The sequence below is a fragment of the Oenanthe melanoleuca genome, chromosome 4 (assembly GCF_029582105.1).
Source record: "Oenanthe melanoleuca isolate GR-GAL-2019-014 chromosome 4, OMel1.0, whole genome shotgun sequence".
In the NCBI taxonomy this organism is placed as follows: Eukaryota; Metazoa; Chordata; class Aves; order Passeriformes; family Muscicapidae; genus Oenanthe; species Oenanthe melanoleuca.
Window position 1 is genome coordinate 47,865,538 of NC_079337.1, and position 17,742 is coordinate 47,883,279.

General features: G+C 38.3%; 1 protein-coding gene across 2 annotated transcripts in view; it reads left to right on the forward strand.

Annotated features, from left to right (window-relative positions):
- Window positions 1–11,999, forward strand: part of SMIM14 (small integral membrane protein 14) — a 37,067-nt gene extending 25,068 nt beyond the window's left edge. For both annotated transcript variants that reach the window (XM_056489189.1, XM_056489191.1), the window contains exons 3-5: window positions 744–792; window positions 8,122–8,270; window positions 8,830–11,999. In XM_056489189.1, the coding sequence (XP_056345164.1) occupies window positions 744–792; window positions 8,122–8,270; window positions 8,830–8,862 (231 nt within the window). In that variant the 3' untranslated portion in view covers window positions 8,863–11,999. The remainder of the gene's footprint in view (window positions 1–743; window positions 793–8,121; window positions 8,271–8,829) is intronic.
- The last annotated feature ends 5,743 nt before the right edge of the window (window positions 12,000–17,742 follow it).

A 17,742-nucleotide genomic window follows, 5' to 3' on the forward strand; every position in this document is an offset into this window, starting at 1 on the left:
GCTGTGCATGAAATCCCATCCATTTAGCATCTCTAATAAAGAATGTGATATTTGTATTCCTTTTTTGGCTTTGTCATCTGTAAAATAGCTGCACTGATTTGCAGGTTAGCCAGTGTTGACTTTTCTTGCAGTTGGCAAGCTTACCTAGTCTATAAATCAAATAGTTATCACAGTCACTAAAAATGCTTTAAATTTTACCCATCAGTAAAGAGAAAAAACAGTAAAATGCATATTAAAACCTGCTTTTAAAAATAATGGTCTTGGGAAAAAATAGTAAGTACTAAGTTTAAATGTGAAATATTAATTCAACTTCTCTGTGAATAACCATTATCACAATCTGATCATTTATTGTGATGTAATCACAGGGTATTTTAATGTTACTTCATCTAGATAATAAGAAAAACACCTGTCCATTATAAATCCCAAAATATTTGTAGAGAGTATATCTGTATATAATAGCTCCTATATCACTACAGATTTTTTTTACTTGAATTTTGAAAGGTATTCAATGGCTGAATTGGAAGCAATAATACTGTAGCCAGGTGATTTAAAGGTATTATGTAAATAGTGTTCAGAAACTATCTCCATACCTGGGATTCTTGGCATACCATTAGCCAAGTGTGATCCAGTAAAGGATCAGTTATACTTGAATTTTACTCTGACAATATATTAAATCCTGATTTCAGTAAAAACCGGCCAAGACTTAATGTTAAGTGTCATGCTTTTCTTTTTCTCTGTTTCAGCTGAGACAATCCCAGTCGTACTGCACAGACACAGAATGCCTTCAGGAATGTGAGTATCTGTTTATGTCAGTTTCATGGAAGTAAAATGAACAGCAGTAATTAAAACACAGTCTGACTGTTCTTTAAAATGCAGCAGTTGATTTAGTGTTATAGGAACATATTACATTAAATCTAATACTACAGTAATAAAATTGATATGCTGGGGAGGTAATTTCTGAAAATCTGTGATGAGCATTTGTACATTAGAAGCAGCACTGATGAGGTATCAATAAGTTAGCATAACCATTAATCAGGCCCCCAGGCACTACTGAATATTATTCTTAGCCTCCAAATAGGATGATTTGGGGAATTAGAGGGGAAAATTTGGAAGGTGCTTTATTTGTCCTCCTCAGATTCAGAGCAGCCTAACCAATGAAGACTAGATACTGAGTATAGACACACACAGACACACACACGTGTTCACAACTGGGGCTGGGTGATGTACTGTCAGTACTGTGACCCCTCTACTCCACTGGGAGGAGGAGGAGGCTCTGACTCATAAGCTGACATACACCATGACTGCATCTCTGTTGGTTTGGCGTCTGTGTAGTTTATGAAGCAGATGACTGATGTGTACACTTCCTTGGAATTTGCTGTGAAATGCATCAGAAAACCTCTCCTAGTCAACAGTACTAGGCCAGTCAAACATTACCAGAATCGGCACTGAAGCATAGCTGTGTGGAGGTTATGCAGTAATGTGAGCATGCCCTGAGGCGTTGAGACACTCCCTGAGACACTTTCTGTGAGCTAGAGGGAATGTTGTCAAATGTTTATAAATACAAGTGAAGTGGATCTGTTTCTCCTGTATCACTTTACCAGTTGAGCGTGTGAATTCAATCAGCTTGCATCAGGACTGCTGTAATGCTTTGAGGGAGCAGTGAGAGCACCTGAGCAGTGTTCTTGTAAGCCAGAGCTGCTGGTGCCTGTATCTTTTACAGGTTTAGGAGTAGTGCAGGCAGGGTTTCCAGGATCTTGGAGGGAGTGCATCCTTTGTTCACCCTCATGTTCCTCTTCACTCCTCTGTAAAGCCTGTTTAGAGATGGGCATCCAACTCAGACTTGCACTGGGCTCTGCCAGTGTGAAAGTCTCAGATTCAGTGCCATGTTGAGCTGAAGGGGGAAAACTGGGCTGTCCCACAGAACCCCTGTGGAAAAGATGGTGTGGGTGCACATATGCTGTACGGTGGTGCTAGTTTACTCTTCTTTATGGACTTTGCAAGTTACGCTCTCTGTGAGTTTCATCCTTCTCTTCCAAATACACCTGTCCAAGGGCAGACTTTTTAGTCTCCCACACCTTAGACTTTTATATATTTTTTTAAATCACAAACATATAGGAGAGGGAAAGAGGCAGATGATGGGAGACAGAATATTTTCTATATTAGAAGGAGGCACAGTCAGCGTGTGGAGCTTTCTGAGCTTTAGTCCACTGTCAAAACCAAGCAATGGTAGGTCATTCTCACTCATGCCTTGGGAGTCTTGAGTCATCAGTATTTATAAAGCTTTTAGACTAAAGACTGTATAAATGAGTAAGTTCTGATATGTGTGGGCACAAAGCTTGTGGGATAGCTTTAATGTTACTAAGCTATAATACAGTGGGGATTCAATGGTTTGCAACAAATAGCTTTCAATTCTGAGATTCTTGCAATAACTGTCTGTGCAGATGCAAGCAATTTGGCAACAATTGTTCCAAACCAGTGGTTTGTTTCAAAAACCAGAGCAAAAATTACAGAGTAGAGCTTTTCCTATGTTATTATATTGCCTTAAATTTAGTTCTAGCAAAGGTATTTTTCTGCTGATGCAGTGACACAGCCTGCATATTTGTCATATTATTTTGTGGTGCTTCTGTGATGCTGTGCTGTGCTTGTCTGTAAGACCCCGGGAGTCAAAGGCAAAAATAAACAGATTGAGCCTGGAGAAGCTTCTAGAGCTGTTTTTCAGAAACATGTTAAAATTATTCTGGGCCAGTCTTCTGTCCATTGCTTCATCCTGTTTTTATGGGCTGTATAGTGATGAGCTTACCTTTGAGGTGGGTCTCCTCTTCCCTAGGTCCCACAGCTCCATTTCCTGTAACTTGTTGACTTTGATTCTTCATTTCAGAATCTCAATATGAACAAGTTTGTTTCACTCTCACCAATTTGTTCATTCCCAGAATTTGGTCTTCCTTCTGGAAGCACAGCTAGGAATGTTGTCCTACACAGATTCTTAAGTTGGAAGGTTGTGGAATAACTGGTGAGATGTATGTGGTTTTGTTTCGGGAGACGTCAGGGCTGGGGATCAGCCAATGTCACAGCAGCATCAGGTGTTGTGCTGCTGCTACCAGATGGAAATTTTCAGAAAGTCTCTGTTGATTCTTCCTGAGCATGCTTTGGTTTTTCAACCCTTTATTTCTTATTTTTAGTGGTTTTTTTTGTTTTGTTTGTTTGTTGGGTTTTTTTTTTGTTTGTTTCTTGGAGCCATATAAAGGCAGTAGTACCAGGTCTCCCTCATTCCCTTTTTGGTGTTATTATCTATAAATTCTTACATACAGTTGTTGGCACCATTATGTCATAGTGACTTCCCCCGCAGAGTTTTCTGCCAGGGTCAGGATCAGTGTTTTTGGATTTAGGTACAGGAAGATATGAGCACCACTTCAACAAGCATTTGGGTGCTCTGCTTGATGGCTGTTCGTCTGCTGGTTCTCCATCAGAGTATCTGCCGTGACATTAAAGCATGTGTCAGAGTCTGGTTAGTGTTCCCTCAATTTCAGTGAGTGCCTTGCAGAAAAGAAAAGGCTGTAAGTTTTGAATAGGCAACACATTTAATGTTCTATTGGGATGGTTAATGCTCAGCAAATCAGATGATCTTAGAGTTTCCCTTGAAATGAGGAATAAGAGCGATAATTCTTTTCTGAATTCTGTCTAATGGAAGTTTTCTGACGAGTGCAGTTGCAACATCAGCGGTTCACCCAGCCTAGGGAGGATCCCAGCTGGTACTGATCTGCTCCGATGGCTCATGGCCCTTCACAGTCAGCCTTCTGTGTCAGAGGAAATGAGGAGCTACTGCCTCAGTTTTTTCTGTGTTCTAGCAATTCCCAGATGTTGTGACCTCAATTTACCACATTTGTATTTTCAGCACCGTTCTCAGTGCTCTGCTAGGTTGTAATGTGGTCAGAGATGACTGTCTCAAATGTTGTCTACTCTACTTCCAAATTTTTATGCAATTTAAAATGAATACGTATCTGTGATTCATCTTGATTTGTATTCACGTAGGGCAGTCACAGCAGCCTAACCTTACAGCTTGAAATGTCTGCCAACTCTTCCCTCCCTTTTCTAGGAATTTTCATCTTCCTTTCTCTGCTTAAGTCCGTTTTGGCTTTCTTTGGGTTCCTTATCCCTGCCTTTGCAAGAGTCAGCTTGCAGGCATTATCTGCTGAAGGTCCCATGGGCTCTGTGTCCTCCCTGATGATTCACTTCTAAAATACCTTCTAAAATACAGTTTTATGCCTTTCCTTCACAGAACAAGCAAGGCTTAAAGCACCATGAAAAGAAGACACAAGTCAATGCTTTTGCCTTCCAAAATGCAGATGTTTAACAGTTTTTACCAGGGTCAATCTGTCTGTACTACAGAAGAAGATATTTCTACCATGAGAGGGCAGATAAAAAGCAGCACATAGAATACACTTGTAAAGTAAAAGAAGTTAAATTTCTCCTCTTTTTTTAGAGTCTCACTCTGAAGAAAAAACTGCAGTTTAAGAGAAGTAAGTTCATGTAAAGGTATTTAATGCAGGCACTTAGTAGTTTTAAAATTGTGTTCTTGAAATTTTAGTTGCACAATCAGGAATTGGTTGACCTTTAATCTTTAAAAACTGCTTTTATCAAACTCATAATTCTAGTAGCTTTGACTGCCTTCTAGAGCCTCAAATCAATCTGCAAACATCTGTCACAAAGGATTTTTTTTTCTACTTCCCATTTCTTTCTGAGAGAAGACTAGTTTGCATGGCCTAGTCTTTGCTTCTGTTGGAAAAAGCAAGTCCAAAAACTGTATCTCATACAACAGATAAGATTCTGGAACAACAGATAAGATTCACCATAGTCACTAACTTCCATGGCTGTTAATCCCACAATCTCAGACCAGTTCTTCATAAAGGTTTCTCCTGCAGAGATATAATTCAGCCATGATGTAAAAGAAATAAATTCCAGATAACCACAGGGCCAGAACTGCTCACAGGCGTCATTCCAAGTGTGTGGATATATGTGTGCCAAACCCAGAGGACCAGATACTCTGAAAATAAAGACCTTGGGCTAGATTCAGTATTGCATGGAAGGGCAGGTTATAGACTGTGTGTCATGTTTCTCAGTGACATGGGAATAGGTACTGTTAAATTCTGTACTAGTTGGTGTCTCTGGAGCACTGGAGATAAATAACCAGATCCATCCATCAAAATGGGTGGTAGCAGGAGCATTCATCTCAGGCCAGGACAATCTTCCATCCATCTGAAAATATTAGAAAATACCATTCACAGGTGCTCTTAGAGGATAACCTTTATTCTTCAAGGAATCAAAACATCATTTCTAAATTACTTGAAAAAAATACCAGTTACAGATAAAGGCACTGTGGCTGCAAACTTAAAAAAAAATGTTTTTTTTTTTCTACTGCCCATCACTATGAATTCCATTCTGTTTCGTTTCACCTTCTTCATTCAACTGTTCTTTTTCCGTAAGCTGGTTTTATTTGATTATTCTGTGATCTCAGGGATGGAGGTCTTTGTAGCAAGATTGTTGTCTCCTACATATAACTGCTTCCAGTAGCTAAAATAGCTTCCTGTCTGTTCTCTTGATGTGTGATGCAAAGCTTTGAAAATCTTTGGGCTGGATTGAATCCCAGCTGTGTGAAATTCTGCTTATCCTCTTCCCTGTAAGAGATTAAAGTAACAGATTCTGAAATCTCTCACATCCTTGCACATGGTCATTAGTGAGAGACGCGGGTTTAATGGTTCTTGGAAAGTGTTAACATTGTTGTGTCTGGCATGCCTTGAATAGGTAGTGAAGGGCCAGTTAGTTCAGGACGTGTTTCAGCACGTTTGGTTCCATCTGAACTGTATTACAACACAGGCTGGAAAGAAATGTGTCTTGCTATGAAGGCCTGTGTTTTCCCTCTGTGGTCCCTACTGCTTCCTTCCCTGGCCTGTAGCACGACCTGATCTGGCATTTTTGCTTACCCCAACTTTTGCTTGGCCACCACAGATCCTAAGTGCACTAATATTCAGCAAAAATTCCAGAAGGCAGTTGGACTACTCTGTTTCTCTGCATTGTAAGCGGAATCCTGATTAAGAAGTCATCTCAATTTTCAGTCTTCTAACAGAAATATTTGCCAAAGCAGGTACCTAAGGCCTTCTTACTTGTTGCTGAAGGTAATCTCAGAGTGGCTATTAATGGTGTCTGGAAACCTCAAAATACAGCAGTTGTTCTTTTCATGCCAAATTATATTCTAGTCTCCTGGACTGCATATATAAAGATTTTCCAAGATTTAAAATATTTATATATGCTGCTGATAATAATAATAATATTTTGGTCAACAAAACTGAAGGTCTAAACTCTTACCTTCACAATTCCATATGCTTTCAAAATCAATGTGTAAGAGTTTGGTGAATTAAAGGCTGTAGCATTCTTATTTATTTTCTGATGACAATGACATATCCTCATATACAAAGCCCTTTATTCTCTCAGATTTTCAAAAGAATTCTTACCTGTAATTGCATATAATTCTAATCATAAAATTCATCTACATTAGCAACTTCTTGAGTGTCTATATTTTGGACATTTAAAAGGCAAAAGCAGTTTCATTTGCTCACACATGTTAATGATGGTGTTTGTGCTGTGAGAAGCATGAACTTCTTTAATGTGTGGGTTTTTTCCTTCCTTGACAATTTTAAGTGCATGTGATGTCAGTAAAGGACATCAGTCCAACAGCCCCAAGTCATGAAATCTTATTCCCAGAGCAGCAGTGTGGAGAATGGCATAGCTGTAAGCTTCCCTGCAGGGCCCCTCTGCTCTGTTTCCCTAGAAGAGCCTCTGTTAGCAATGCTAGCCAGAGTAATGGTGATGAGGGTGTTTCTGTGGTATCAGCATTAACCTTCAAGGAAATGATTCCAGCAGGGTATAGGTTATCAATTAAATGTTAAATAAGAACAATCCAACCATTACTGAATCCAGACTTGACTCTGTAATCAGGTGATCCATGTACGACAGCTTGAAAATATGACAGATATGAGTATCTCTGTGGAGTTTTCTTGATGTTAAAATTTTCATCTTGAGTAATAAAATAGAATAGCTCTCATCTTTCTGAAAGTTCTTCATTATAGCTTTGAATTAATTGCTTTGTATCAGTTGATCATCTAGATCATTAACAAAGATGTTAGGCCTTTAGATACTATGATAAATGGATTCATGTAAGTACCATAGGTAATTATCTATACGAGTTTACACTTCAGCTGACAAGATTAGTTAGTTTGATTATTTGAAGTTATGCTTCAGAGGAGAAAAGTCATTTTAAAATGTACAGAGTTTCTTGATCCAAACAGATCAACCAGCCGCTCCCAGCCTTAAAGGTATTTTCTTAAATTTATTTCCATGTGTTGATGTTTCAGGCATGGAAATTTGGTGTAAAATTTTGTATTGTGTTCCTGGGCTTCACATATCTGCAGCACTTTTTTTGCATCCTGCCAGATACACTGCTAGCATAAATACCACATGACCTGGATGATCAGTCATGGAGATCTGGCATATTGACACTGAAACAATCTTCAAACAAACTCTCAAGAAATAACTTAGAGTCAAGAAATTGATTACCATTACTTTGCTCCCTTCTTGCTAGAATTAGCTAGAATTAGCATGTTCTCTGTGTAGGGCCTAACAATGGACCTTAAGCTTTCATCAATTTAGTCTTATTGTTTTATTTGTTTGAGGCAAAAAAACAAAGACCAACATACATATGGGGGATTTTTCTACAGAAATATATTTTGCATCAAGTTTGATTTCTTAAAAAATTGAGTTTGATTTCCTAAATGTGAAGAGTGTGTTTATCATCTCCAGTTCACTAGTTAATTTGAACTAAGCAACATTTGTGATAATTCTGAGAATGCCAGTGAAATGTTGTAAAATAGATAATTCTCTTTTCAAATGGATAAGAAATGTGACTTAAAAAAACAGTATTACTGTCTCAAAGCCAAAATGAGGGACTGATCAGAACACTTAATTGAAAAATATTTCAGGGATTTTCTTCTGAGATTGCATTTTTGTTTTCACTCAGGGAAAAGAACTCTGCTGTTGCTCTGTTATAACTTGAATTTTCCTTGTCTGTAGTGCCAGGACCAAACTCCTCCAGTGACAATGGTATCAGCTTTGCCATGATAATGATGGCCTGGGTGGTGATTGCACTTGTCTTGTTCTTACTGAGACCTAGTAATCTAAGAGGATCAAACACAGCCGGAAAGCCAACCAGCCAACACAATGTAAGTGCATTTTCAAGTGCCCTGTAGGGAGATTCTGTAATAACTTACATCTATTTTGGTTTAATACACACTATCTCAAAGCAATTTTTTTCCCCATTTTTTCCCTGTATTTTCTTGGAACTCCATCAAAAATTAAAATGAGTTAAACCAAAGTGAAAGGAATCATGAAGGCTAAGTGTGAGGCCTGCTGTGGGATAGAGCAGGTGCAGTGTCCTCTGGACACTGTCTGTCCCTGGTTGAAACTGCTCCTGCCTTCTTGGGTGAAAGGGGTCAAGCACAGCTTTAAGAGAAGTCAGTAAACAAAATACAGCATGGTACTTTGAGAAGGATGATCTTTGTCCTAGATGTGAGATCATGAAAAAACTCTATTAATACAGGAAAAAGTATAGTTTTTTGATGCTCATTTATTCTAATAATTTTAAGGGATAATGAAAAACCATGAAAGAAAACACAATGTAACGCTTCTGAATTCTTGTTTTGCTAAATCCCCCTATGGGAAGCACTGTTTCTAATTCTATACCTGCTTTTTTTTTTTCCTTTCCTCCTTTCTTCTCCCAAGGGACAAGAACCACCAGCCCCACCAGTGGACTAGAGCATTCAGAATTGGAAAAGTTCAGCAGCTAAAACCTTGCACGACCAAATGAACGAAGTGACCAGATTACTCCTAAACCCCACTCAATATGGTTTTCTTTTCTCATTTATATAGAGCAGAGTTATCATTCGCCAATAATCTTCATGAACTGCTTTTAGCAACTTCAATTTTAAGTTCATTTTTGCTTTGTATGATACTGCAATTCCTGTAAGATTGTAATTTGAATAATGGTAAGGCATTGCAGGGGTTTTTTGGTTGTTACTGTTACTGTGGACATTCCACTCAGTCTCTTTCTGTTACAGTGATCCTAATTTCTTTGCTGTGATTTCTGATATGCATTGAAGGAAAAACAAAATCCCAGGCTATCTAGAAGAAAGGAAGGTTACTGATTTCAGATTAATTAATTAATATTTCTTCTTCAATATGCTTTTGAGAGTTACATTATGGTTGGGAGTACCTAGTTATGTGCTGAAAAATAGAAATTGTTTTATATTTGCCCTGGTTTCAGAGCAGCTTTTATTCTGGTCTTTGGACCACTAACACAGTTTTCAGGGTTGCTGGCAAAAGCATGGATTGTCCACTAGAATTATACTCTGTGTGTGTGTGCACACGTAAGTGAATGTGACGATTGCCATTGAAAAAGCTTTGATCTATATATTGTGAACTTTACACAAAAGATTATACCACCAAAAAAGTTAATTTAGCCATTTTCATTAATAAATTGTATGTCTTACTCAATACGTTGTCAAAAAACGTACTCTAAACCCAGAGGTGTTTACTTACAGACTTTAACAAATGAGAAATTTAATAAGAACTTGGTAGAATTTTCTGTCCTGGCATAGTCTCTTTGTAATTGGTATCTTAGCAAGTTTTTAGCCATGATGTAATGTATATTGGACAGGATGAAATCATATCAAGAAGTTACTATAGTTACCAACTTTTGGTATACAACATATACTGGATTATTCAGGTTTTTTCACCTCTATGTTAACAGCAATTCCTAACATTTCATCCTTATCTACTAGTTGTAATTGTAGAATTACAAACTTGCAGGTGACTACATATGGCATGTCTCTTCCCTCTAATATTTGTGTGTATGTGTGGTGTGTTTAAGTGTGTGTGTGTGGCTGTGCACACACCTGTGCACCTCTCCCATTATGGCAAATGGGAATTACTTTTTTTATGTACATTAATTTAAGAACATTTTAAAGATGTACAGAAAAACAACACTGTATATTTTTCTTGTTCAATTTGAAAAATTGATCAGAATAATGTAAAGAACATTTACAAGAATTTTTATGTTACCAACATGATACTTATTTCTTTAAAGGTCAGTAGAACAGACATATGGAAATTCTAAGTCTTAGTCTACAAACCTTTATTTCATGAGGACTTTAGTTATGGAGCTGAAGGAGCTAATTCTTAAAGTTCAAAAAGGTTTGTATTAATGGGCTCTAACAGAAATCTCACATCAGATCCCATGGTTGACAGATGCAAGGTTTTGCTCTTCAGGTTAAATGATGAGCCAGCTAAGCCTCCTTGTAAAGGTACAGTGTAGACCTGAAGAAGGGCTTCTGTAATTTGCTGTAATTCACCTTTGAATTTCTATGGAATAGTGTGCTCCCAAGCATAGGAGCATGTTAAAAAAAAGAAAAAAAAAGAAGAATATTGGGCCAGGTGCTCTCAGTGACATCAGTGCATGTAAAGCAATGAAACTGCAGGAGAGAAGCTGAGAGAATTTGTCCCATTATGTCTAATAATGTACAGGCCACAGACACTGTGTAAAGATGTCACTGGGACAAGCACTCTACCAGTGCTTGCTTTTTGCCTTCCATGTACATTTATGTTTGGGATACTGTTCAGAACAAGTAATACAGCGTCATTTTGTTGAACCCACATGGAAACATATAATCTCCCACACTGACCTTTTTTCTCCAAGGATTTTTGGCCAGAATATTGGAGGCATAAAACAAGCTTCCAATTGATTAAAAAGCCAACTGAAAAAGGCTTCTATTCAGACACAGCATTACTCCTCATCCTGTTGGGAGTTGGTGAGATTTACAGGAGATACTCCTCACTCATAAGGATCAGTCTCCCTGAAATGTCTGTTTATGTATTTATAAAACTTACCATGTGCACCCAGCTCTAAGAGTCTTGGCAAATGAACTTTTTGTTCAGAGGAATGTTGTGGTTTACTTTTAAATGAAATGTCTTTGCTTGAAATTCCTCTAATTATCCCAGTGATTTTATACATGTATGCTTTTCTCATGTAAATTGCTATTTTAAATTTTCTATGTAAAAGAAGAAAAAAAAATTGGAAATATTTTATTGTAAAATGTTTTACTAAAGAGCCAGGCCATGTTTTACTAAAGAGCCAGGCCACTATCCCACATCAAAATGTATGCCTTTTAATTTCAGATACTCTCTCCAAGATATAAACTTCAGATCAGCACTCTTAATTAAAATAAAAGTAAGTAACCATAGGACTGTATTTTGCCACTCTTATTTGTGTTAAATAGTGCCTTACTCATCAAGTAGTTGCACTGAAGTTTGTGGAACTACTCTGAGATAATGTACTAGTAGCAGCTTTAGTAAGGGTGGCAGAAATCTGGCCTTTAGTGATGTAATTCGTGATTAAATAATTGTATCATGGTTACAGATGTGGTAAATGGTAAATTTTGGGAAGTGTAGAAGAGATTAGTGGTGTGCAAAGCTCCAGGATATGATCAGTACTGTAATGATGGTTTTAAGCTTGGTTAGTAAGAGGTGCAAGTTGTAGCAACTTGGGAAATATGGAAGGAAATTTACAATTATACTTTAACTTTGTTAAAACAATAGTATTTTTAGAGTCTGCTTAACACAATTACTATACTCTGAAATGAGAAATCATATGTATTCATGCACTGTCTGCAGATCACTTAGCCTTGTAACATTCATGATTGAAAAAGGAAGAGTGATGATGTCATGTACTTAATGTAAATCGGTGGTTTAAAATATCTGAATTATGCCAAACAAAAAATCATCTGTGCCATTTGCAGTTTCCTAGTAATCTTTTACTGAGTACTTGGATTGGGATAAAGGGCTTGTACTATGCACTTTTTATTGACTTAACAAAATAAATAGCAATCATTAGTAAACTTTTGTCTTTGTCTTTTAGTTTTTATATATGCTATAGGACTGCACCAACCTATCAATTTCTAAGGTAATTTGAAATCATCTAAAAATAAGAATCAGTAAAACTAGTGTGTCACCTGTGTAACTTTTAAAATGTAAATTCTAACTTTTCTAATAGACACTTGTCTACTGTATGTATCTCAAGCAAGTCAGAACAAATAAAAAGCAGTTTCCAAGTTTATTGGTCTTTGATGACCAATATGGATACCTCTGACTTTTGCTCTTTGAAGCAGTTATGCAACCTAGGAAGTTAGAAATAATACAGGAAGAAAAGTAATGACAAATATGCTGATTGTGTTACTTTATTTTAGATCAAATCCTACTACTTTGGAATTTCTAATCTATTTTCTACTTCTAGATCTTGGCAGTGTTGGACCCAGAGCTGCCCTGAGGAAGGAAGATGCTGCAATGGCTCTAAGACAGTGTGTAGGAGTAGTAGAGACATGCTGCTTTTTCACTGTTCCCATGAAGTGCAGCACTCTTCTCTGGAAGCAGAGCACAAAATTCTGAGCACTGCCTCAACAGCAACTCAGATCCCTCATTAGGAATTCCTGTGTTAATCTGAGGAAGAAAAAGAGAACCAGGGGAGCATTAAGGTTTAAAATAATACAGAGCTATTCAGAGATAGTGGCAATAAATACCAGATAATCAGAAACAAAATCAGAATAATATAATAATAACAACAAGTAAGAAATGTTTTAGGCATTTGAGTCAATCTAGAAAGTACAAGATCTTACTCAAATATCATTAATGTCTGCTCATCAAAATTTACCTTTTATCAAACATGAGATTATAAATAACCCCTAAAACTAAAGTTGAACTTCTAAGCACACTTGTTAAAATGTTTGCTAAGGCTGCAGATGCCTATTGAGAAAAATGATGCAGAAAGGAAGTTGCCACAAATCTAAATTCACATTGTTGAATGGATCTGTACAAGGCCTTGCTGTTCAAGATCACCAGATAATTTGAAATTACTCTGCCCCAAAGCCTGGAAAAAAATTACACTATCTAGGATATTTGGGAAAAATATACCAAATCATTGTAGAAAAATATTCCATTAAGTGGATTCCTTGCAAAAATGGACTACTTATATCCTTTTCTCCTTCTCCTTATTTGTTCGATACCAGACAATGTCCTACAGTGTCATTCACTGCAATGATCTGGACCTTGGGGTGGGGAAGAAGCAGAAAATTCTGTGCTGAACCACATCCTCACTTGTGAAACAACACAATTCTTACCAACTTCTAGGCAACATCAGCTGAAGATTTTTCTTTTAATATAAGAAAAATAACTGAACACTTGTATCAAAATTGCCAACTCCCATAGCAGACACTTTGTAGTTGAATATAATAGCTAGAAGAATCTGGCTTCCACACTACCTTTTTAACATCTGCAGGTCAGAGCACTGGCCAGAGGGGGGGCCTGAAACAAATGTGCTTCATAATTGGCAATATATACTAATTCACCAGATATATATACAGCTTTTTAAAGGTTCACTCTTTTTGCTTTCATGAAAAAAAAAAGTTACTGTAAAATACTTACTGAAAATAAAGTGGTAATTTGTAATCAAAGATCACATGTAGCAAGGTTTAAGAAAAAAGTCCTTCGCATTTATAGGTTTTGTTGTTACATCTTCCAAGCTATAAATTATGAAACTGAGGAATAATTTTTGTGACTATGTAGTTTCCAGACTTATAACTGGTTTAAAATTAATTTCTTCTGCTGCAAAAACTATCCTTAAAATATAGAAGATCCTAGAAAAGAGAAAATATGTTTCCTTTAGCAGACCAGTGAAAAACCCCACCACTGTACAACATTCTGAAGTCACAGCCATTGGTTTGATATAAAAAGCAAATCTTAAAAAAGGTCTTCAGTTTAGGGCAGAACTTGAAATGATTAATGATGAGATAGAAATGATTAGCAAGAAAACAACCCAAAGAAGCCTCCACAGGACTCGCACTACACCGAACACTGCAGGTAATGCATCAAAATTTGCTTTCTTGGGATGATGAGTAAAAATTGTGCTTCTGCAACTCCCTTAGTGATTTCATGCAGTCTTGTTTGAAATAGAAAATTCAAGTAATCATTGCCCCCTTCATAAAATATTAGCTTGCAATTTAAATCACAAATGCATCTTGTCTCTGACACCCCTCCTGCTGTATGCTTGTGCTGGGCTTCAGTATGTAAGGGGAAGGGATGAAGCCAAATTAGCTTTTAGCTATACTGTGAGGGTAGGTCAAATCTTGACCTTATTTTATGCAAACAACTGTTACGGTAATGGGACAGCTCAGCTGAGTAAAACCCTTTAAAGAAGGGATGCTACAAGATGATTTCTCTCCAATGGGGCAGTAATGAAAAGCAGTGCCTTATCTGGCTGCTCTTACTTCCATTGCATTCGTTTTAGCATTTAATGTTTCCTTGCTGTTTCGTTGAGATGGCTGTTAGCCTGAAATGGCTCTCTGCAGTGTACCCTGTGATCAGAAAAGCAATGCTGCTGCCCACAGTGCTGCTTCTGGAAGAACAGCTTTGATGTCTGGTATGAAGTGTACGGCTTCCAGAAAAACATCAGAAGAGAATGAAAAACAGAGGCACTCACAAAACAGCAGATAGGCCACCAAACGTAATTATGCCTGGAAGGAAGCGTGAATAACTTCTGTGTATACTGAGAGTTTTAAATAATATAATTAGAGGAAGGTCATGTGCTGGGAAACAAAATATTGTACAGTAACTTAAAGAATTTAAGGGGTTTGACAGGATATTTTCATCAGAGTTCTCAGAGTGCCCTTCCTCCAACTTTCAATAATTTTAATCCTGCATGGCTTTAGGGGTTTTATTTACATAGCAATATTGTACAGGAGACCTGATGAAGTTATTGTCCAGATGCAAACAGGCATGTTGAACCTGACCAGAAATTCACTGCACTTTGCAACAAATTTTACCAATAATTGCAGTTTGATAGGCTGGTTGTCACCAGCAAAAAAAGTATTGCATTAGATGTTTAGGCAAACTGTCAGACTGTTTAGCAGTGTCAAAGTTGTGGTGAACCGGAGTGGTGGTGATGAGGAGAGGGTTTATGTAAGTAGGGACATGCCAGGCAGAAAATGTCTCTTGTAGCAAGACCGTGTTGGCTCTGAGCACACGTAGAGCTCAGGCTCTTGTCTGCCTGTGTCAAAAATGGCACATGGCTGCTTTATGCAGCTGTTGGAGCCTTTTCAACACGCATGCCCAGTCCCATAGTCCTGAATAATCTCTTTAGCTGCATCTCCTTCCTTCCTCTTAACATCGTAAAATACAAAGCATGGATTCAAATACTGATCCAACTGGTCTTCTGGGTGCTTTTGTGCCTCAGCCTGGGAGTGCTGCCGAGTACCTCAGATTTCCTGGTTACAGGTGGGGTTACCTCCCAGTCGTGCTTTGTCAAAAATAAAGAAAGGCTTGACACAACAGTGGTTGTTGAATCTGTGTCAAATGTTAGTGTCAGAAACTGATCACACAAACTCAGTTGCCTTTAGTTAATGATCAGCTAAATCTTGTTGTTGATCAGTCTGACATTAAACACTAAACAGACAGGGTTCAAAACTTCTTTAATATCCAGAGCTCTTTGCTGGCTTTTCCTCCCACCTCCAACATCAGGATGCCAGCCAGGAGATTATGCAATCATGCACTCACTTGCTCTTTGTCTTCCCTCTCCTTCCCCTCATCCCCCAAATCCTTCACAAATCAGGATTTCTCCCTTGCATAATGGAACAGCTTGTACATAGGAGCTGAAAAGTGGCCCTTCCACCCGCCTTTGGCATTCGGATCACTCTTTGCTCAGTGGTTTCTGGAAAAGCAGAGATGTGGCCTCAAACCCACTCCCTGATATACTGGAAGAGGGATTCACCTCACCAAGTCAATTGCCAATGCTAAAGAAAAACATACACCTGAAATCCCATTCCTACTGTTATTTACTATACTTACCCTGCACTGCAAAACTATTCACAGTCTATACTGAGCCTTCAAAAAACCACGGCAGAATTCACAACTTTTATTTTTAAAAATGGCCAACAGTGGATCCGCCACTTTGCAGCAGCCTTACATAAGCTTTCTTGTCTCTGCATGCTGTTGCAAAAAATTCTACATCCTGGTAAATGATGGGTCTTCCTGAATGGAAAAACCAAGAAGATCCTATCTAATAATTCAGTATTTTTTCTGTAAGAGGGGAGACCTAAATTTCACACCATTTTTATTGCAATGCCTTTGAGCCCTGCATTTTTTAATCTGCCCACAATGCCCTCACCACCGGAGTGTAGGCTACAGGGAAACAAAAGCAGCCCTCATCACCCTTTTACAGAATCATTTAGGCTGGGAAAGACCTCCAAGATCATGCAGTCCAACCTTTCAGGTTAAGCTGTGCTGTTTGCTAGACAGAATGTGAGATGGACATCCCTGGCAGGGGTGTGACTGTCTGTCAGTGAAGGTCCTTTGCTATGAGAAAAGGGACTGGGGTCCATTGCCTGTTCCAAGGGCTCTTCAGACATTTTAAACAGCTCTCAAATAATAGACAGCAACCCAGACCTTTCTCCTCCAGGAAAGGGCCATGATTACCAGATACAAAAAATATCCCTTTTGAAGCTCCTTGGCAAGTAGCATGAATGCAAGCGGAGAGTTAGATCCACATGTTTCTTTGTAATCCTTAGGACACAGCACTCTCCTGAGGCAAGTTTGCCTGAGCATCCCCAGCCGAGGAAGCTCTTACCCTCTCCTTAACAACCTCAGTAATTGGGAAGTATTAGCTGACTCTAATGAACTACTAACTACCCACACATACTCCAGCAGGCAGAGGTAAGCTCTCCTCACACACACCCGGCCTTGCACACAACCACTGTACCCTTCCTGTTCCTAGAAAATCCACTCCTTGTGCGCCAGGCACACACTGAGCACACTTACCAATGTCCTCAGGGGACCACTTGAAGGACCTGAAGCAGTTTTGGCTCTGGCTGCTACAGAGGGACCAGATAACATTCTCGCAGTACAAATGTATGCATTCATGGCTATTCTGAGACCTAAGGAGACAGATGGGGGTTTGAAGAGGATGGTATAGGTGAGACAGGCTTCTGAGTCACTCACTGAGCTTCTAGCTGCTTTGCTTAGGTTTCCCTGGGGGAAAAGAAAACAACATAGATGTGTTTAAAACAGACATCTGTGCCAGTAAGCAGTGAGAAAAGGTATGACTTGTTTTTACTTCAGAATAAACACAGTGAACCCTGCGCCTTCGCCAGGCTAACCACGCTGAATCTGCCAGGCTCCTGCACTGACTGCAAAGCTCAGTAGGCTCTTTCAGTAGAAACACACGTGTTTTACAGGCATTTCTAAAGAACCTGTATGTACTCACTCAAATAGGTAGAGATTCTGCTAGGGAAGGACTAGATCCTCCAAAGTAGTAATGGGATAAAATATAAAACAGAAATAATGATTCAAATTTTTAAAATCTATTTTAAGAACTATGGATGAAAATGTCATGTAAGCACAAGGCAATTCTTTAGTCACTTTGATAAGAATGTGCATGTCTTATCCACCTAGTCTGTCAACATTGAACATAGATATTGTAATCTGTTTAAAGATTCTAAATCACTGTAATAATGCAGATGGAGCAAAATCCCACACCCAGCTTCTAGCAGAGGTAGTATAAGTGAACTTAAATGTGCCAGAGAAGAAAAGGCAGCA